At 42.5% G+C, this 22,534-nt stretch overlaps 1 protein-coding gene, 1 non-coding gene and 3 pseudogenes across 2 annotated transcripts; 4 read left to right on the top strand and 1 right to left on the bottom strand.

Annotated features, from left to right (window-relative positions):
* The first annotated feature begins 7,574 nt into the window (after positions 1-7,574).
* Positions 7,575-7,693, top strand: LOC123487017 (annotated as a pseudogene).
* A 6,472-nt stretch (positions 7,694-14,165) lies between these two features.
* Positions 14,166-14,284, top strand: LOC123487010. Its single transcript, XR_006659587.1, has one exon. It is a non-coding gene; the product is annotated as a 5S ribosomal RNA (ribosomal RNA).
* Positions 14,285-15,062: 778 nt separating this feature from the next.
* Positions 15,063-15,171, top strand: LOC123487029 (annotated as a pseudogene).
* A 410-nt stretch (positions 15,172-15,581) lies between these two features.
* Positions 15,582-15,700, top strand: LOC123487016 (annotated as a pseudogene).
* A 2,421-nt stretch (positions 15,701-18,121) lies between these two features.
* On the bottom strand, positions 18,122-20,555 carry LOC123487001 (cell wall protein IFF7-like). The gene is made up of 5 exons (XM_045218188.1): positions 20,534-20,555; positions 19,891-20,080; positions 19,734-19,795; positions 19,432-19,518; positions 18,122-19,328 (listed from the first exon to the last, which is right to left on the bottom strand). Exon 5 carries the CDS (start codon positions 19,236-19,238, stop codon positions 18,750-18,752), a length of 489 nt encoding a protein of 162 aa, XP_045074123.1. The 5' UTR covers positions 19,239-19,328; positions 19,432-19,518; positions 19,734-19,795; positions 19,891-20,080; positions 20,534-20,555; the 3' UTR covers positions 18,122-18,749.
* Between the last annotated feature and the right edge of the window lie 1,979 nt (positions 20,556-22,534).

Genomic DNA, 22,534 nt, shown 5'->3' with positions numbered 1-22,534 from the left:
ACGAGTCAGTGTCAACTGATTATTCGCAAAAATAGCAACTTTATATTCCTTCCTGGACACTGACTCGTGCAATGCGTAATGCATAATCTATGCTTGTTATTGTCTCATCATAGTTTATAGCCGAGGGTCTCATAGTCCAAAAACAGCATTGGCCATTGGAATGCTCATTCAAAACAACTAACTTTTATGATTAATCACTTGATTTGAGTATTTTGAGTTCGGAACTAAAACATTAAAAGTAGGCTATATCTTGACGCATATGCTTACCTTGGACAAGCGTATCCAAAAGGCCTATCCAGTCGTGCGTGAAGATACCGTTAGGCAGATAAAACCGCAGGACCGTTTGAAAACGCTTCGGTATTGTGAATCTGTCACACTGACGTAAAAGCACATTCAAAATGTATAACTCACATAGTTGAATGTCCTGCAAGCCAATCAGAATCGAGTTTAAAACAATAACGTGGGTTCCGTGGAGCGTCACAAACATATTAGGACACTTGCGTCACAGATTACAGTCAGTGAACATGGGTTTAATAGAATAACTTTGTTTTTTCCCCAGAGGAAACTTCGGGAAATCTTATTTGGCTATATTTATATGCACATCGTATTGAATTGAGATGACATTTACTGCAACACTGAAACTATGTAGCATAATCCTATGAGGATCATTTGTCAAATGTCAGAATCATGGCACATGAAAACATAATGAAACTGACTGTGTAACAGTTGTTAAAGTACTTTGTGAATTTCACAATCTTCATATATTAATATAGCATGTTGATTTGTTATTATGCATTCCTGCATCCTGGGAAAGGAGAGTGTGTACTTACGTTTTTGCCCTGCGTGCTCAAATAATGTTGATGCACTATGAGAGGTAGGCACGCTTTTTCTGTCCTCTTTAGAAAAGTTTGATTCCTTCAAGCACAAAGTCATACACACAGTGTTTTGTTCATGAATAATGTTGTATATTTAGAGTTTACTCATGAGTGGATGGTATTGTTAAGATGCAATTGTAATTTTTAGGATGATATTAACATGGTTACTAGCTAGCTAAGGTATTGTATGTGTGAACATGGCTAGCTCCTCGACTGATCCCAGTCCTTTGTATTGTGCGTCTATGTTGTAGAAAGAGGCGACAATGGGCAGAACATATTTGTGCTCTACAAATGTTTTGTCTTTTCTTTTGGATGCAGAGATAATTCTGATTCATTAAAACAGCCTGATCTCCGAAGTCCACGTCTATAGTCCCAATCAATCACACACAACGCAGAGATACAGCCGTGCAGTACAGTGCCGGTTATGGGGCCTTCTAGACCCGGATTCATCGTTGATCGACGTCAGCTCAATCACCGCGGCGCTGCTGCTCTAGAGACTCTGTTTACATCATTAAGGTACTCCTGCCGCCTTGGGGCAAAAGCGAATCTGCAGTCTATATTCTCTCCTGTTTATTTCTTTTCTGAAAACGATGTATTGAGAGTGCTGTTTATGGTTAACTAATATAGAAGTGTGTTCATCAACAGAAATTTTAACATAACATTAGTGGTTTAGTGACATGGCATCTTATAATGGTGATGATGAACCCAAATTCACTGCTGGGATGGGGAGGTTTTTCTCATACCCTGATCAAACACCTGTAAAGCGTGTAGGTGCAGTAGGTTCCCCCATGTTTTGCTCCACTAAAAATACTGATGAAAGCCCTTCATCTAGTGTTAATCAAAATGCCCCTGTAGATGGTTTAGCTGAGCTGGTCACTCAGCTAGCCCAGGAAATAGGGAGCTCCATTAGGGAGGAAATACAGAGTGGCAGGTCCAGCACTCATGAGCCACCAGTAAGTACAGAAAAGATAAGTGATCATCACTCAGAGTCAGCAGGATATGTAGACCTCAGTAAAATGAAGTTCATCATGCAATCAGATGTAAAGGAACCTCCTACATATAGAGAGGAGATGGTACAGACAAATGCTCCATTCATGAATGGGAGGAGTTGATGAGAATATACTTGAGGAGGAAGAGATGTCCTGTTGGGGAACAATCGGATTAGATGATTAGTCGATTATCTGGCAAAGCAAGAGACATGGTAAAGATAAATTTACGCAATGAGACAACTGTTAATCCTAAAGAGAAGCCAGAGATTGTATTTGACATTCTGAAACAGAATTTCAGCTAATTGGCCTACTCATGCATGCCTTTAGCTGATTTTTTACAATACTAAACCTGTACCGGAGAGGCTGTTATGGAGTATTGGGTTCGATTGAACAAGGCCGTAGATGTTGCTGACGAGGGCCTTAAGAGACAAGGTAAGAAGATTGACGGTTACAACTCAGATGTCGTCATGATGTTTGTAACATACTGCCCCGACCCCAAACTGGCAGCAGTATTCCAATACAAGTCTGCTGAGAAATGGACTGCAGTGAAGTACAGGAGAGAATGTATGAACATGAACGCCGCAGAAAGGCCACCATGTGTCATTCTACCGCTGTATCCTCAAAGCAAGTAACAGTACATTCCCAGACAACTCCATTTGAAGGCGGGGCCAATGCTGGTGCGTGCAGTGACACTTCTCTCACATCAAGCGCCAAACAAGATGGGCAGAGTGCAAGTATCGAGAGGCTCATTCACCTCCTTGATCGTACCTTAGAGAAGAGCATACCACCTGTTATGGTTTCACAGACACAGGCCAGGGGCGCCATCTTTCCCCGCCCAGCCCTTCAGGCGTAGGGAATGCAGGGTTTGTGGCTCAACAGATCACTCCACTGTGATGCACTGTAGACATGAGAACCTGTGCTTCTGGTGCTTTTCCCCAGATCATTGGAAATCAAATTGTCCAAAACAGGGGAACGCTATGCCAATCCCGGCGGTGAGAGACGCCCAACACAGCAGCAGAGAAACCCACTACAGCAGCAACCGTTAAACTGACACGCCCACAGGTGAAGGGGGAAATGTGGGTGTTCAACTGTCTACCCCAGGAAAGAATCTGATGATCTTGAGAAAACATATAAGATGTTGTGCTCTGATGCGAAAGAAGGAGAGAAAATTGTTATGTTAGGTTCACAGGAGGTTGAGGCTTTTTCAGATTTGTTTTACACCTCTGTGTAAAATAATGAGCAGGCGGAACCCTTCTGTATGGTAGGCGGAAGGGTCTGTCATCAACCAGATGGACAATTTACTACCTTTAAAGTGACCAAGCCATCTCCCCACATGGGACAGTGCAGCTTAAGGGCATGCTTGACACTGGGTCTATGGCCTGTACATTGAGTGAACCTACTGAGCAGAGACTTTTGGAAGCAGGTGCCCTTCCTCAGCAATATCAGCCTCCTAAAGAGTTAGTGTTAGTGGGTTGTGGGGGAAGAAGGCCTCACCAAAGTGTTTCTATGGGATTGATGTTAAAGTGCCCACCCTAGTTGTTCCTGGACGCGTGATGATCTTATCCTGGGATCGAACGTCATTAAGCATCTATTGCATGAGATGAAGGGGCACTGACGAATACTGGAATCTAGTCAACAACATGGATGGCCAGACTCACTCACCAGAGGGTGAGCAGTTTCTGCAGATGATGACAAGTGTCACAAGATGGAAGGGACACAAGTTGATGGCAAGATTAGGACCGTGAAGCTCACTCAAGCTGTGACTCTTTTCCCAAGACTGAACACTTAGTTTAGGTAAACTTCCTAAAAATGTGGCATTGTCTCCAGGCAGCACTGTAATAGTCGAGCCTACCAGGTCAAAGGTCATGCCCAGAAACATACTTGTGGGTAGAGTTATTACGCCCATGTGGGGGAGATGGCTTGGTCACTTTGAAGGTAGTAAACTGTCCATCTGGTTGATGACAGACCCTTCCCCTACCATACAGAAGGGTTCCCCTGCTCATTACCTGAAGCTGAGGAAGGTATTAACAGATATGGAGGAAGTAGGCCTTATCGCAAGTCGGTTAGTGAGTATGCCTCCCCTTTAGTCATGGTATGGAAGAAAGACGGGAGTCTGAGGTTATGCACTGACTTCAGGTGGATGAATGCACGAACGGTGAAGGACGCTCATCCCCTTCCTCATCAAGCAGATTGCCTCGCAGCCCTTGGTGGCAGTGCATTTTTCAGCACCATGGACTTGACCTCAGGATTTTATAACATTCCAGTTCATGAAGAGGACAAGAAGCACACAGCCTTTACCACACCGGATGGGACTTTGAGTACAATCGCATGCCACAAGGTCTGTGTAACAGCCCGGCCTCTTTCATGAGAATGATGTTAAGTATATTTGGGGACCTACATTTCTCAATTCTCCTTTGTTACCTAGATGACTTGTTGGTCTTTGCACCCACCGAGGAACTGGCTCTGCAGCGACTTGAAGTTGTGTTTAGCCGTCTAAGTGCCAACAATCTCAAACTAGCACCAAAGAAATGCCACTTCCTACGAAGAACAGTGAAATTCCTCGGACATATCATTAAAGAGGATGGTGTGTCAGTGGATGCTGAGAAGGTGGAGGCCATTGCCAAGATGAGCCAAGCTCAGCTATCTCCCGATTGGCGCAGTGGTCTAAGGCACTGCATTGCAGTGCTAGCTGTGCCACTAGAGATCCTGGGTTTGAATCCAGGCTCTGTCGTAGCCGGCCGCAACCGGGACACCCATGGGGCGGCGCACAATTGGCCCAGCGTCGTCCAGGGTAGGGGGGAATGGCCGGCAGGGATGTAGCTCAGTTGGTAGAGCATGGCGTTTGCAACTCCGGGGTTGTGGGTTTGATTCCCACGGGGGGCCAGTATGAAAAAAATATATATAATAATAATGTATGCTCTCACTAACTGTAAGTCGCTCTGGATAAGAGCGTCTGCTAAATGAACTAAAATGTAAATGTGTACTCCCTCTGCTCGGAGGCTGAAATCCTTCTTGGGGATGGTATTATATTACCAGCACTTCATTCCTGATTGTTCCTCCATAGCCAAGCCTTTGTTTGCACTCACTGGGGGTCAAAGAGAAGAGGAAGAGATGGGAGGAAGAAGGGCAACAGTGGGATTGGACTGAGGAGTGTGTCATTGCATTCCATAAGCTGAAGGATGCTCTTCTGAATTGTGTCGTGCTGGCTCACCCTGATTTTGAGAGGCCGTGACATTCTCTTCACTAACGCTTCTTTGGATGGTCTCGGGGCTGTGCTTTGTCAAGTGCCTGAAGGTGAAGATAAAGCAAGGCCCATAGCATTCGCAAGCAAGACCCTGAGTAAGTCGCAGAGAAGGTATCCGGCACACAGACTTGAATTTCTAGCACTGGAAATGGAGCGTGTGTGAGGAATTCAGTCACTGGCTTAAGGGCACGAGTTCACTGTCTGGACAGATAGTAACCCGTTAACGTACATCATGACAAAACCCAAGCTGGACGCTTGCGAGCAAAGATGGGTTGCCAAGCTTGCGCCGTACAACTTCGATTGAAGCGTATCCCAGGCAGCAAGAATAGGTAGCAGATGCACTGAGCCGCGACCCCTTCGCAGTGACTGCCGCGCGGAGACTTATGAGGGAGTCCTACCTAGCACTTCTGTCTGAGGCTGTTGGGACGCCAAATGATGATGTCCAAGATGCCTTCCGGTGGGCTTCTTATCTCCAAGAGATAACCTCCTTGACCACTGTTGAAGTGAAAGCTATATGTCAGCTCCATATTGACTGGGAATGTTCAACGGAGATGCAAGCAATCCAGCTTGGTTCCAACATCCAACAGCTGCTTTCTCCTGGTATTGACACTTTGCCTGAACTCTCGCATGAGGAACTTCGAGGTCTCCAGCTGCAAGACTCTGTGGTTTCCAAGGTCATCCCTTTCGTCTTCAATAAGAAACGGCCCACCAGACGAGACCCGATATGATGTTTCTTCTAAAGTGTTGTTGCTGATGAAGCAGTGGGACCGCTTGATCCTAAGAAAGGAGTTCTGTATCGTGTCATTAAGGAGAGTCACACAAACCGGAGAAAATTCCAGTATGTCTTACCAGAGGTGTTGCGACTCAAAGCAATGACCGGCATTCACGACCTTGCAGGACATCAAGGCCAGGCTAGAACTCTAGCCCTGGCAAGACAGAGGTTTCTCTGGCCTGCAATGGAGAGAGACATCAAGAAGTATGTACGCTGCTGCTAGAGATGCGTTCTAGCAAAGACTCCAGAGCCAGCGGCTAGAGCCCCGTTAGAGAGCATCAAAACCTGCTCTTCCGTGGAGTTTGTTTGTTTGGATTTTTGAACAGCGGAAGACAGTAAGAAGAACTCAGTTGACGTTCTGGTGGTGACTGACCACTTCACTAAACTTGCCCGTGCATGGCCATGCAGAAACCAGACAGCCAAGCAAGTAGCTCGTAAACTGTGGGATCATGTCTTCTGTGTCCATGGATTTGCTGCAAGGATCCATTCTGATCAGGGGCGACTTCGAGAGCGAGTTAATAGCAGAATTGCTTAAGCTCTCTGGTGTCCAAAATCAGAACCACGGCATATCACCCTATGGGGAATGGAGAGACTGAACGCTTCAACAGGACTTTAGGCAGCATGCTCAGGAGTCTACCCCTGAAAACCAAGGAACATTGGCCTGAACAAATCCAGTCATTGACATTCACCTATAATGCCACTGTTCACGAGACCACGGGCTATGCTCCATTCTTTCTCATGTTTGGTAGGGTCCCTCGGCTACCATTGAATGTGATGTTCCACAATGTCTTGGACGACTCCAGTGTTGTGGATTGAAACAAGTATGTCGAGATGCTGATCACTGGGCTGAAGGAAGCTATGAGTGTTGCCCAAAGGCACACTGACAAGCAACAGAGACGACAAGGTTGGGAGTACGACAAGGTCGGGAGTACGACAAGGTCGGGAGTACGACAAGCGGGTTAAAGGCATCAGTTTGTCCATGGGGGATCGTGTCCTCATCACCAACAAGGATGAAAGGGGCCGTCGCAAGTTGGCTGACAAGTGGAATCCCGAGATCTTCACAGAGACTTCAGTCAATCCACTTACTCACACATACAGAATCCAAGGCCGCGATGGCAGAGAGAAGGTGGTTCACAGAAATCTACTGCTGCAGGTGAACTTCCTGCCATTTGAAATTTATGATTCAGAGTACTTCAATGACAGTGATGCTGCAGGACCTTCCGATCAATGTAGATGCAGGAGAGGCCACGCATTCCGGGTGATGGACTGGACAGGGAAGACATGGAGGACTCTGGGGAGGAAAGTGCATCTTGGATGGCGGAGGATTCGAAGCGATTACTCCGAGCTGAGGACATCGGATGCAAAGACAGAACCAGAAGAACCTCGCCTGCCTGAGGAAAATGACCTGGGAAGCACTTCTGAGATCCTGGAGCTGATTCCTTCAAACCCTCCTCTGATCAAGGAGCAACTGCCTTTAATAATATCAGGTATTTTTATTGGACTAAATGCAGTTTGTATGTCGCGCTGCCCTGCCCTGCCCTGATCAATTTAAGTAATAGACAGTGCGTTTCCCTCAAAATATAGGCAGTACATTCAGCCTTTGTTTTTAGTCGGTTCAATAAGTTGCACAGAAATTTGAATCACTGATACATTTTGTTTATGTCTTTATATAGTGTACCAAGAGTTGTTCTCTCGCTTACGGCCATTCCAGCCTGAATACACCCGATCTTGTCTGATCTCGGAAGCTAAGCAGTATTGGGCCTGGTTAGTACTTGGATGGGAGACCGCCTAGGAATACCAGGTGCTTTATGTTCCACTAGAGAGTACTCTTGTGTCATGGAGCAACTGCCTTTTATTTATCACCCTAATAATATCATGTATTTTTATTGGACTAAATGCAGTTTGTATGTGCTGCCCTGCCCTGCCCTGATCAATTTAAATAATAGACAGTGTGTTTCCCTCAAAATATATGTGTCATGGAGCAACTGCCTTTTATTTATCACCCTAATAATATCATGTATTTTTATTGGACTAAATGCAGTTTGTATGTGCTGCCCTTCCCTGCCCTGATCAATTTAAATAATAGACAGTGTGTTTCCATCAAAATATATGTGTCATGGAGCAACTGCCTTTTATTTATCACCCTAATAATATCCTGTATTTTTATTGGACTAAATGCAGTTTGTATGTGCTGTCCTAACCTGATCTAATTAAATAATAGACAGTGCGTTTCCCTCAAAATATAAGCAGTACATTCAGCCTTTGTTTTTAGTCGGTTCATTAAGTTGCATGGAAATACTAATCACTGATACATTTTGTTCATGTCTCTATATAGTGTACCAAGAGTTATTCACACGCTTACGGCCATACCAGCCTGAATACGCCCCTTTCGGTAATTGAGGAAGTGGAAACAGGTGCGGTGGTATTGGAGGAGAAGGAGAGGGAATTGGTTGCTGCGTTTTGAAATCTTTTTTGTTTGGTTATTTATGTGGAATTTGATTTTTGTTTTGATTTATTAGTAAGAGTTGTTTCTCCCCTAGCAGCTTTTGCTGGGGGAAGGAAAAGGAGGGAAAAATACGGATATAATTAGTTAATCGGACGGACAACAATAGATACAACGACCTACGCGATGGAACAGACAAAGAGTACTGGACATGGAGGAAAAGTTCCTGATGCACCATCATCGAGGAAAAGTCCTATGATAAGACTTGTACGGTGGCGGTGGATATCACTGGGGAAAGAAATTAACGATGATGGAATTGCTGAGAGGGATAAAGGAGGCGTGTGGAACGGTGATAGGGTGCAGATTTAAAGGTGATCAGAAGTATGAGATTACGATGTCCCATGTCCATGGGAAGGAGAGGTTAATGGATGGACTAAAAATCAAATCGTGCACGGTAATGGCGAGGGACATTTCAGCGGATGAGCTGGTGGTGTCCTTTATGAATTTACCAGTGTATATTAGTGACGATACTATCGTGGCAAAATTGAAGGATGGGGTGTGAAGGCGGTTTCTGGGATTAAGAGGAGATTATGGCCAGGAACAGAGATCGCTGATGGCACAAGATTCTGTAAAGTTCGGTTTACAGACGTGGTGCGCTCACTACCATATTCTACCAAGTTTGAGACGTTGGAGGGGACTGAGTACTTTCGAGTGATACATGACAGGCAAGTTAAAGTGTGCCGAATTTGTATTCAGTCTGGCCACGTAGTACGGGACTGTCCTGATTTTCTATGTCGGAGATGCGGAGCACAAGGGCACTATGCAAGAGAGTGCGTCGAGAGAGAGGAGAGACCATGTAATGGATGTGGGGAGAGAAGAATGCGCTGTACGTGTACTGGGCCAACAGATGGTGAAGACATGGAACAACAGGAGGAGGAGATGGAAGAAGAGAGAGTGGAGGAGGGGGACGTGATGGAGGACGGGGAAAAAAGGGAGACAAGGATGGTGGAGGAGGAGGAGATGGTGAATCTACTGCGACAGAGGGGATGGAATTGGGGCGAGCATGGATGTCGAATTCCTAGATGACTACTGCACAGATGGAAAGGAGCCTGATGGCGGAGAAGGAGGAGGAGGTGAGCAGGAAACGGAAACATCTGAAGGTGAGGGAGATGAAGATAATGGAGGGGTTGTACCTGACACTATTCCTGAAAGTATGGATGTGAAGGGGGAATCCGCGAAGAGGAAGGACTCTGAGAGTGAAGTGTCCGCGGGTGAAGTCCAAAGGGTGAGGGAAGAAGCAAAGGAAAGTAGGAAGAGCAAGATCAAGAAGAAGAAGAAAAAGACTGGGTCTTGATGATGGGAAAAATCAACATATTAATTGTACTTATGGTGAGTGTTGTATCTGTTAATATTAATGGACTAAGGAATATGGGAAAGTTAGAACAGACAGTGAGTCTACTACAGGCTGATATTTTATGCTTCCAAGAGACACACTGGACTGACAGTATGATGGATGGAGTAAGAAAGAGATGGATGGATTTGATTTATTATAATAATGGTGGGGAGAGGACGTGTGGGGTTGCTATATTAATTAAGAGGGATAGTGTAACAGAATATTAGGCAAGTGTATGCGGATAAAGAGGGTAGACTTTTGAGTGTTAAATTTGAATTTCTAAATGTGCAATACACTTTATTGAATGTTTATGCACCTAATAATGAGAGTGACCGAGAAGTATTTTTTAAGGCACTTGAGCAACATTGTGTGGGTAACTGTATATTGGTTGGGGATTTTAACGTTAGATTGACAAAACTGGACACGTCAAGGAGTACTTTGTTGCGCTCTGACATGTCTAGGCGAGTATTGTTGGGGATAATGAAGGATCATTGTCTGAGTGATGTATGGAGGGGAAATGCATCCAGGTCAGAGAGTTTTTTCAAGGAGGCAGGTTGTTTTGAAGGTTCTCAGGCAAAGCCGCATAGATTATTGTTTAGCGGCGGAAAATATAGTGCAATATATACAAAAGATTAGGTATGATTTTAATACATTAAGTGATCATGCCTCTCTTGGTTTCCTGCTGGGTCCTAGTGTGCCTTCTAGAGGGGGTGGTGTATGGTGTTTGAATGCTGAGCTACTAAAAAGAAGGAAAATATATTGATATGATTTCTGATTGTATAAATAGAGAAATATTGAGTGATTTTAAAAGTGTTAATATTGGTTTGTGGTGGGAGGGTCTAAAAGAGAAGATTAGAGGGTTGAGCATTAAATATGCAAGACGAAGGAATTTTCTTTTAAAGAGGGAGAGGATAGCTTTGAATAAAAGACTAGACATTGAGCTGGGGAAAGTTGATACGGTGGAGGGTTATGATATGGCAGGTTTTATGGAAGCTCAGGCTGCGGTACATAACTTTGAAAAGAGTGCATGTATGGGGGCAATAGTAAGGAGTAGAGTACAGTATGCCACAGAAGGAGAGAAATGTACATCCTTCTTTTTAGGGTTAGGAAAAGAAGAAGCAGGCTAGAAACTATATTACAGAAATCGAGAATGAGAGGGGGGAGACAGTGAATGATCTGGTGGGGATTTTAGATACAATAGAATGTTTTTATAGTAATCTTTTTAAAAAAGAATGCAATGATCAAGGATGTATAGAAGAGGTGTTGAGCTATGTAGATGCCAGAATATCAGAGGATGAAAGACTCATGTGTGACACAGACTTGGCGGTCACAGAGATACGGGAGGCGATTTTGTCTGCTCATAGAAATAAGAGCCCTGGCTCTGATGGGCTGACAAGTGAGTTTTACAAAACATTTGTGGATATAATGGCACCTGTTTTATTAGATGTGTACAAATATATGGAGCAATCTCAGGAAGTCTCGGAGTCGATGGCGACTGGTTTAATAACTATAATATATAAAAACAAGGGAAGTAGGAAAAGATTAGAAAATTTTAGGCCATTATCTATTTTAAATGTAGATTATAAGATCTTAACTAAGGTGCTGGCTAACAGAATTAATAAAGTAATGGGAAGTATTATTTCAGAGACACAGGCTTACAGTGTTCCTGGTAGAGAAATAGCAGACATTATTTGCACTTTAAGGGATGTCATAAGACATATGAAGGGTGAGGGAGGTGTAGTATTGAGCATTGATTTAAATAAAGCTTTTGATAGAGTAGAACATTCATTTCTAATGCAGACGCTTAAAACTTTTGGATTTGGGAGCAGAATGGTGGCCTGGATACAGCTGCTATACGGTGCTGCAGTAAGTAGAGTAAAATGTAACGGGTTACTTACTGATGCTTTCCCATTGGAGAGGTCGGTGAGGCAAGGATGTCCATTGTCTGCGGCCTTATATTGTATGTCGGTTGAGCCTCTGGTGGCTCTCCTTAAAGCAGACCACCAGATCCGAGGCGTTTCTATTCCAGGGGGTGGAGTCAGCATTGTGCAGCAATATGCAGATGACACTACAATTACTGTTAGAGATGTGGAAAGTGTAAATAGAGTGATGGAGTGTTTTGAGCTCTTTGGGGAAAGCATCAGGTGCTAAGATTAATGTAGAAAAGACTGAGGGTTTTGTATGTGGGGCTAGTGAATGATAATGGGTGTAGGTATCATTTTAAAAGAGCTAATGGCTATTTTAAAGCGTTGGGAGTTATTTTGGGTATTGATGAAAAGGAGGCATGTGATAGGACTTGGGCAGGTGTATTGAATAAAATCAAACAAACTATGGCATTTTGGAGATGGAGGAATTTAAAATTGAAAGGAAAGGTAGTGGTAACAAATTCTTTACTAATATCTAAATGTGTATATGTCATGGATGTGCTTCAGATGCCAGAGTGGGTTTTAAAAGAACTTAATTCTATTGTTTCTAACTTCTTGTGGGATGGCAAAGGGGCTAGAATATCTAGGTCTACACACTTGCTGCAGAATATAAAGATGGGGGTCTAAAATTAGTGGACATAGACGTGAAAAGAAAAGCATTAAGAATTAAAATTATACAGAAGTATTTATATGGGGGAGGAAGAATATGGGTGGAAGAGGTTCTTTAGGAATTATTTGTATAATAATGGAGGATGTGAAGAGAGTGGGTTATTAATGATATGGAAAAAGCCTATGTATGAACAAGTTCCTCTGTTTTATCAGGAAGTGTTACGTGCATGGGGAGAATTTCTTCCTCGTGTAAAATATGTGTGTGAACATAAGGATATAATACTGAATCAACCTGTGTTTTTAAATCCCAAAATTATGTTCAATGATGAAGTGTTGTATAATCCCCTTTTATGAGGGCTGGACTGAGACTTATTAAAGACTTTGTATATGAAGTTATTCCTGGGTTTCTAAGAGGCCAGGCCATTTATGACAATGTGAAGGATGTGGATGATACAGTTTGGAAAGGTACTATATTGAATGGATTTGAACGGGTGAAAAGTAGCATTCCAGCAGAATGGGTTTCTGTCATTAATGGAGATGGAATTTGGGAAGATTTATATGTATTACCGAATTTATATATTGACAATGGGGATAAATGGAAAACATTGGCTAGTGTCAGAACAAATGGTTTTTATAAACAATTACTGGTTACTGACAGGCCTGCTGCTGAGAAGAGGTGGGTAGAACTGTTTCCCGAAGATGGATCGAAAAGTATTATGGAAAAACTTATACTTACATGGGAATAAATTGGAATGTGAAAATAACGATTTTAAAATAAGACATAATCGGATATACACAAAGTAGTGCTGCATCAAATAAATAAAGAAATAAAAAAGAGAATGTGATATATGTGGTAAGGCACCAGAAAATTTATTACACTTATTTGTAGAATGCGAGGATTTAAAAGATATGTTTTGTAAAGTAAAGGAAATAATATGTAAAAACTGGGGGAGTGGTTTGTTGGAAAAGAATGCGTGGAGGAATTGGTTTTATTTGGAGTGGGAGATGAATGTAAAGGGGGTTAATGTGGAGGTTGTTGAATATTGTATTGAGTTTTGTTAGGTATGCTATTTTTTGTGGGAGGAATTATGCTTATTTTGAAGGGAGGAGGGTAAGGGTGTGGGGTATTTTTGTAGCTTTGTTTAAGAAGCACATCGATATGTTTTATAGTTATGGATTGGAAGATTTTGATGAACTTTTTGTAGAGGGGAGTGGGTTAATTGCAAGGGTGGATGGTGGAGGAATCACTTATAATTTTTGAAAGGAATATTTTGATATTTTCTATGTTTATTTTTATTTGACAGGGAGATGCTTTTAAATCTGCCTATTTAATATGTGGAATTTGATATGTCTTAGTCATGTCTGGTGTTTGTATACTAGGTTTTTGTTTTTATTTCTTTGGGTTCTTTGATTTGATAGGGGGTGAATTGTTCGCCTGCCTATGGTAGAATAGTTTCTAGTGTATGGTTTTTTGTATATAACACTGTACATGGTATAATATAAGTGTATTTGATGAATATTTTACAATAAAAAAAAAAAAAAAAAATAAAAAACACCCGATCTCGTCTGATCTCGGAAGCTAAGCAGGATTGGGCCTGGTTAGTACTTGGATGGGAGACTGCCTGGGAATACCAGGTGCTGTAAGCTTTTTGTTCCACTAGAGAGTGCTCTTGTGTCATGGAGCAACTGCCTTTTATTTATCACCCTAATAATATCATGTATTTTTATTGGACTAAATGCAGTTTGTATGTGCTGTCCTAACCTGATCAAATTAAATAATAGACAGTGTGTTTCCCTGAAAATATAGGCAGTACATTCAGCCTTTGTTTTTAGTCGGTTCATTGTTGCATGGAAATACGAATCACTAATACATTTTGTTAATGTCTTTATATAGTGTACCAAGAGTTGTTCCTGCGCTAACGGCCATACCAGCCTGAATATGCCTGATCTCGTCTGATCTCGGAAGCTAAGCAGGATTGGGTCTGGTTAGTATTTGGATGGGAGACCACCTGCGAATACCAGGTGCTGTAAGCTTTTTTTTCCACTAGAGAGTACTCTTGTGTCATTGAGCAACTGCCTTTTATTTATCACCCTAATAATATCATGTATTTTTATTGGACTAAATGCAGTTTGTATGTGCTGCCCTGCCCTGCCCTGATCAAATTAAATAATAGACAGTGCGTTTCCCTCAGAATATATGTGTTATGGAGCAACTGCCTTTTATTTATCACCCTAATAATATCATGTATTTTTATTGGACTAAATGCAGTTTGTATGTGCTGCCCTGCCCTGCCCTGATCAAATTAAATAATAGACAGTGCGTTTCCCTCAAAATATATGTGTCATGGGGCAACTGCCTTCTATTTATCACCCTAATAATATCATGTATTTTTATTGAACTAAATGCAGTTTGTATGTGCTGCCCTGCCCTGTCCTGATCAATTTAAATAATAGACAGTGTGTTTCTCTCAAAATATATGTGTCATGGAGCAACTGCCTTTTATTTATCACCCTAATAATATCCTGTATTTTTATTGGACTAAATGCAGTTTGTATGTGCTGCCCTGCCCTGCCCTGATCAAATTAAATAATAGACAGTGCGTTTCCCTCAAAATATATGTGCCATGGAGCAACTGCCTTTTATTTATCACCCTAATAATATCATGTATTTTTATTGGACTAAATGCAGTTTGTATGTGCTGTCCTAACCTGATCAAATTAAATAATAGACAGTGCGTTTCCCTGAAAATATAGGCAGTACATTCAGCCTTTTATTAATGTCTTTATATAGTGTGCCAAGAGTTGTTCCTGCGCTTACAGCCATACCAGCCTGAATATGCCTGATCTCGGAAGCTAAGCAGGATTGGGCCTGGTTAGTACTTGGATGGGAGACCACCTAGGAATACCAGGTGCCGTAAGCTTTTTGTTCCACTAGAGAGTACTCTTGTGTCATGGAGCAACTGCCTTTTATTTATCACCCTTATAATATCATGTAATTTTATTGGACTAAATGCAGTTTGTATGTAATGCCCTGCCCTGCCCTGATCAATTTAAATAATAGACAGTGCGTTTCCCTCAAAATATATGTGTCATGGAGCAACTGCCTTTTATTTATCACCCTAATAATGTCATGTATTTTTATTGGACTAAATGCAGTTTGTATGTGCTGCCCTGCCCTGGTCAAATTAAATAATAGACAGTGCGTTTCCCTCAAAATATAGGCAGTACATTCAGCCTTTGTTTTTAGTCAGTTCATTAAGTTGCACGGAAATTCGAATCACTGGTAAATTTTGTTCATGTCTTTATATAGTGTACCAAGAGCTGTTCACTCGCTTACGGCCATACCAGCCTGAATACATCCGTTCTCGTCTGATCTCAGAAGCTAAGCAGGATTGGGCCTGGTTAGGACTTGGATGGGAGACTGCCTGGGAATACCAGGTGCTGTAAGCTTTTTATTCCACTAGAGAGTGCTATTGTGTCATGGAGCAACTAACTGCCTTTTATTTATCACCCTAATAATATCATGTATTTTTATTGGACTAAATGCAGTTTGTATGTGCTTCCCTGCCCTGCCCTGATCAATTTAAATAATAGACAGTGCGTTTCCCTCAAAATATATGTCATTTATTATTAGGGTGACACAAGAGATGCTATGTCTGTTCCATGGGGTCTCACTGACAGAGCGATGTCTGTGGAATTAAAAATACAACTCTACGGTTGAGAGAGAGAGAGAGAGAGAGAGAGAGAGAGAGAGAGAGAGAGAGAGAGAGAGAGAGAGAGAGAGAGAGAGAGAGAGAGAGAGAGAGAGAGAGAGAATCTGTATCATATAGTATTATATTATCACAGTTTTTCCCAACTCCAGTCCTCCAGTACACATTTGTATTGTAGCCCTGGACAAAAACACCTGATTCAGATGTCAAGGGCTTGATGATTAGTTGACAAGTACAATCAGGTGTGCTTGTCCGGGGCCACAACAAGATATGTATTGTTGGGGGCAGTGGAGGCTGCTCATAAGTTGAGGACGGTTCATAATAATGGCTGGAGTGGAATGGCTGGAATGGAGTGAATGGAATGGTATCAAACAGATGAAAATCATGTTGTTGATACCATTCCATTTACTCCATTCCAACCATTATTATGAGCTGTCCTCCCCTCAGCAGCCTCCACTGGTTGGGCGAACTCGAGGACCGGAGTTGGGAAACACTGTAGTAGAGTATAAAAATGTTTTGTCTATCAAACCCATTCATTGTTTCAGAGTCTCGTACCAAGCTGTATATATTCTTCCCATGATGGCTCATAGTGTCTCTGATTGCTCAGGGGACATTCATACATCACTGTCTTATTGCTCTCCCTCTGCAGCTAAACACTATTGAGAAACAGTTGACTGTTCATTCCAGCCCTCAGTCATACACCCACACACACATACACACACACACATACACACACACACACACACAGATATGCATGTGCACCCACGCATGCATGCATAGGAACGCATGCACACACACATTAATGCAGACACGGACACACACAAACATAGGCATGCGTGCATAGGCATGAGCGCATGTACGCAAGCGCACGCACGCACACACACACACACACACACACACACACGCACACACACACACTGTCCATCATGTCCTATGAGCAGGGTAAAGACAGAGCCAGCAAAAACAGCAGCTGACAGACCGTAATAGAGCCTGGCTGTCAATGTGTTGTCAGGAGTATCCCCCTGAGGATAGACTGGTCACTTAAAGCCATGATTACTCTTGATAGGTTTTAGCCTGGTGTTACAGTACAGTGAGGGGAGCTCGGCCAGGTCAAGGGATTCTCATAGCTCAGGATCTAGAATAGCCCCTGGCATAGATAGCCTACCAAAGTGTGAAAAGAGTGTGGATCTCTATTAATTGTCCTCACTGTAGTAATACTTATCTAACTGTGCAGTCATATGAAAAGTACTTGGATTAAAATGATGATGTAATCTTTTATTTCACGGACATGTTGGAGGTGTGTTTGAGCGTCCAGTGAACCTCATCAATGTTACAGTCTCTAGAGCAGAGAAATGGCTTCTCTCAATGTCCTTGTAGCTAGATCACTGTGATGCCCTGACCACTTCATGTGGATAGAGGAGTGGGTGTGTGCGTGGGTATTTTTGTGTGTGTAGGTGTGTGTCCGTGCATGTCTGTATCGCTGTTTGTTTGTACACCTGGGTGAGAGAACCTTTGATCCTCTTATTGGGGAGTTGAATATTTGAATTCATAAATGGACACATCTCACCATCCCTTGTACTGTCTCTCCTCTATCCACCCATTCATCCCCCTCTCTCTTCTCTCTCTCCCCTTTCAGAGTTAATATGTTCTGCGTCTTTTCTAGATTAACAATCATCAAAAATACATGTACAGTGTCTATGTTATGTTGATTTAATTCAATGTCTACTTTATCAACAGTATGTTGATGTCAGGCTGGTCTTTGTTGTGGAGAGTGCACTCATGTAGGACTAAGATGTTTCTCAGGTTAAAGATAGAGCTTGGCTGTAGCCTAAAACGAAGTGCTGCAACTACTTCTCTCAGCTCATTATCCATGCATGTAGGCCACTGGAATATGCAGCTCTGGGGAGGCTGTACATCTGGTGACCGCAGGCATGACAGAGACAGAAAAGTGCAGTTTGACAGAAATCGTACCTGTGAGAATTCATAAAATAACTACATTCTCAAAGTCATGGATAAAGCTCACTATTCTGTCACCCTTCAAGATGATAAAACGACAAGATCACGCTCCAGAGTTATCTTAGAAGGACTACATCATGATGTGTGAAAACATGAGGTACATACAGTATGTGTGGTACTCCATTACTCTGATGACACCAATATATCCTCCCTGCTGTAATATAGGCAAAGAGAATGAGGCTGTAGTATGATAATGTTCCTATCGTCCCTATTTAGGTTGACTTATTTCACCAATCTCCCTGTAATCTGTTGGAAACCCACCAGTAACACAGCACCTTCAGGCCGCTCAGATATGTGGTGATATGTGGGCTCTATTTTAAGCATGTGAATCAAAAATAATTAGGCCCTGAGATTGCGAGGCGTTATTAAAATGCTAAACAGTTGAAGGGGTGGATAACAAGACAATCTAAACCTCATCAGGACATGGGAGGGAAGGACAGAGGGAGAAAATAGAACATGTCTGCTTTGTATTCACTGTGGGTGATTGTTATTTCATATATTACAGAATGTAATATGCCCATGGATCATTATTGACCAAATTAACTCAATGCTGATGTATTCACTCTTCCCTACCTGTAGTGGTTTGATATATTTTTTGTTTATGTATTAGTTTTGGTGAATTCAAACACATATGCCTAACCTAAGCATGCTGCTTCACATATCAACAGTAGTGAACATTTGCTGCAGAAATATTAACTGTTTTTATTAATTGATCATAGTATAGCTTTTGCTATATTGAAATGTTCATTAGGCCTACAGCTCGGTCTCCACTGTCAACATGTAGTCATAAAGTAATAATAATAATAATAATAAAGTAGCTCCAGTAGCTTTGCATCCTCATTGGCATTATCAGTAGCAGGGCTAGCGGAGGCAGCCATATCCTTCATCTCATTGTTATCTTCCTCATCCTCAGCGATGAGGGCTTTCAGGCTGGTCTCACTGACGGATTTCTCCATAGAGGTGTCTGTTAGGGTGGAGATCAAATCTTCAGCAGAGTCATCCTTCACATCCTCATCAGTAGCGATCATGTCCTTAGTGCTCTCAGGGGTCAGTGCCATGTCAGGAGTGGAGTTCTGGGTGCTTGAGTCTGATGTGTGAACCTCTGTCATGGTCTCTGATGACTGGGTGGTCACCATGGAGATCTGTCTCTGAGAGGTGGCAGTGGTCTGTGTGTCTGTGTTCATATCTGTTGTCTGTGTTTCTGTCTGCGCCTGTGTCGAAGTGTTGGTAGTGGATGGCTTTCTCTCTGTCCTAGTTGCCATAGACGAGGTGGTCAGAGGGACTCCAGGTAGCTGCCACTCCAGCGGGAGGATGGCCAGGTTCCTAGCCAGGGAGAACTGGGAGAGGGAGCTCTACCCGGAGGAAAAGGGGGGTTAGGTTGAGGTCAGAGGGGAAACTGCCTGGATGTGTGAATCTCTGTCTGTCCGTATAGTAAGTCAGGTTTCAGTAACTTACGTGGGCACGCGGTAGAGTCGGAGAGTCAGGACTTATGTAAATTTTCTCCACATGGGTCTTCGCTTGCCGGGGTGTCCTTTGATTTGCCTGCATAAGACAATTGCAATACCCAATGATAAAACATTATGGGAAAGATCTTTTGCTCACAATAAAATATGATACAGCATGTTTGCTTGTCTCACAGAGTTCGGTCTTTGTCCCAAATTAGTTCCCTTGTCTGTTTCTGGTGTTGTACTTCTGGGTTCGTGGTCTTGAGATGATTTCAATAGCTGGACTGAAGTCCAGTCTTTCTCCCTCCCTACCTTTCCATTACTCTTGTCCTTGACCTTTTTGGTTGTAACATCTCCTCCAGACCAGTCTGAGCCTGTTTAGATTAGACATTTTGATTTTGAAGACACATCTTTCCAAGTGGAGCAATATCATTCTATATCTAATCAACAGACAACCCATAACACTCACCAGTATCAGATGCATTATCTTCGTCCTGGTCCTTTTTACTCTGTCTGTGCTGAGAGGGACGAGTTTTCTTCAGCTTGACTTTCCCTCCACAGCAGAAGAGAGTGAACAGCTGCAGGGCCGCCACAGCTGGATAGATGCTCTGCTTCTTCTCTTTCTGCTGGGTCTCCTTTGCTTTCTCCACAGGGGAGACCTCAGGGTCACAATCAGTACATCAGTTAGAAATCTACTGATATTTCAAACTACAATATCAATAGCCAATGAGCTCTAGTGTGTTTCCATGGCAAAATGTTACCCAATAATAACTAGGGTTAGTGCTATCCGAGATCCTTGAGACATCCCTACCCTAAACCCTAACCTTACCTCTACCCTTACCCTAACTCTAACCTTAACCCTTACCTTAACCATTTCAATTTCAACTTCAATGGGGGTAAGGTCAGAGTTGGGACGTTCCATGGATTCCGTTAAGACTTTTAACTAGTAGGGCCTACCCCATCCGAAGGGGCATTGTGACATTATCACATTTGTCAAGCAGTGTCAAAGTATCAAATTCAACACAATATACTGTGTTTTCCTTATTGTGGTCATTATCAATTATCAAATGCATTGGCAAATCCTAATTGATAAGCAGGTTTGGATGTCTTACCGAGTTAGATCTTTGTTTAATGTCTTTTCTGTTTCCGGTGTCGTTCTGCGTTTGTGGTCCTGAGATTTCTGAACTTCAATCCAAACTTTCTCTTTCCGAACCTTTCCTTTACTCTTGTCCTTGATCCTTTTCACATCACCTGCAGAATAGTCAGAGCCTGTAAGTGAAACATTTCCTCCAAGTGAAGCCTAAATAATTGTACTATGTAGCAGCACTAGTCAATAGACACCTCCTCACACTCACCAGTATCAGAGTCATTATTGTTGTTCGTATCGTGTATCGTTGTTGCCTTTCTCCCCTCACCACTCTGGGAGGGATCAAATGGTGTCTTCTTCATCCTGACGCAGCTCAGCAGTGTAAACAGCTGAAGAAAGGTCAGGGCTGGAGGGATGCTCTTCTCCTTGGGTTTATTTTTATGTTTATGGGTCTCCTTTGGTTGCTCCCTAGGGGAGACCAGAGGGACAGGGTCACTAAGTGTCTGACCCATAACACGCTAGGGTAGTGTACTGTTGTAATCAATCAAATCAGTTATAGGTTGAGAGATGTAGCTAACACGCTCTTCCTGAGCTTGTCTAACAATTTTAATGTGGTCTGGGATTCTGTTAGAAGTGTGTTTCCGTGGCAACGTTACCTCATAATGTTCCCTTATAATAACTAGTGCTCCATCCCTGGTAAAGTGGCATTGTGACATCATCAAGTTCCAGAACACTGGAGCAGCCTATTACTATAGACCTAGTCTGCCTGTATGTCTGTATGTCTGTCTGTCTGTACAGATGTAGGATCTTAATTTGATCACTCTTTTGTTGCTGAGATTTGTACTGCAGAGCAAGAAATGCAAACTTGTATTGTATTACAAAAGGCTTCTAAAGTTTGTCATTTCCATTTTAAAATGTCAGACTTGATTTGCCCAAACAGAAAATGTATCAACCCCTACAAAACATTTCCATTAATTATAATCCACAAAATAATTCACATTTCCTGTTGCTGCAAAATTATTTTCCTGCTGTAGCAAACTGGCTCAAATTAAGATCCTACATCTGTATGTCTGTCTCTCTCTTTCCTTCTCTCTCCATCTCTCTCTCTGCCTGTACTCATATTCAACCTCTGCCTTCACCCTATTGAAGCACTTTGTTTTCTCATCTATTGCCTGCCTGCATCATGTTGCAAGGAGAGGGTGGCTGAGCACATGTCAATCACTCCACATTGAGAATGATTATACAGTTGATTATCAAGTGCCACACTCAACATATTACTACTGTTGGCAATCAGAATACATACTTGTTGTAGTCCAAGAGTCTACTCAGTGAATACATGCAGGCCAGCGGGCAAGAGTCATGGCAACACATATATATTCACACCTCTTCTATGTCTGCACTATTAAAAGCAGATCGCCGCCACATGTAGCATAAGAGATAGGTAAACAGCCTTTATGCGACACCTTCATTATTCACCATCTTTGTCATCTGTATGGGAGAGCATGGGGAGGCAGTGCTGTGCTGCTATGCCTTAAAAGGCCACCAGAGAGCATCAAATGACTACATACAGTATGTCAATGACCAAATGTTGTATGTAAAGCAATCATGAATGGTTTTCTAATATACTGTTTAGTACAACACACATCATAAAATAGTCTACACATCATAACATAGGCTACACACAAGTGCAAGTTTCAGTGGGGTAACTGAATTGATTCCCTTCAAAATGTCAGTCCATTTATCCAATGAATCCTCCTGTTTCTCCCTCTCTCTCTCTCTCTCTCTCTCTCTCTCTCTCTCGCTCTCTCTTTATCCTCCCAAGACTGTTACATGTGTAATATGTTTTTTTATCCAATGATAGTAAAGATCATTAATGTTGCCATTAATTTGAAAACGATAAAAAACTGCCAGTTCAGTGTTTGGCTACAGTTTAGCCCTGCAGCTCTCTGTAAAGGCAGTAAGGCTCTTGCAGTCCAGTGAAGATTAGATTGCTTTACAGGCCAGTGAGCCTGGGTGAATCCACAGA

Source organism: Coregonus clupeaformis, unplaced genomic scaffold (genome assembly GCF_020615455.1).
Source record: "Coregonus clupeaformis isolate EN_2021a unplaced genomic scaffold, ASM2061545v1 scaf1426, whole genome shotgun sequence".
Taxonomy (NCBI): Eukaryota; Metazoa; Chordata; class Actinopteri; order Salmoniformes; family Salmonidae; genus Coregonus; species Coregonus clupeaformis.
This window is presented reverse-complemented; position numbering and strand designations above follow the sequence as displayed.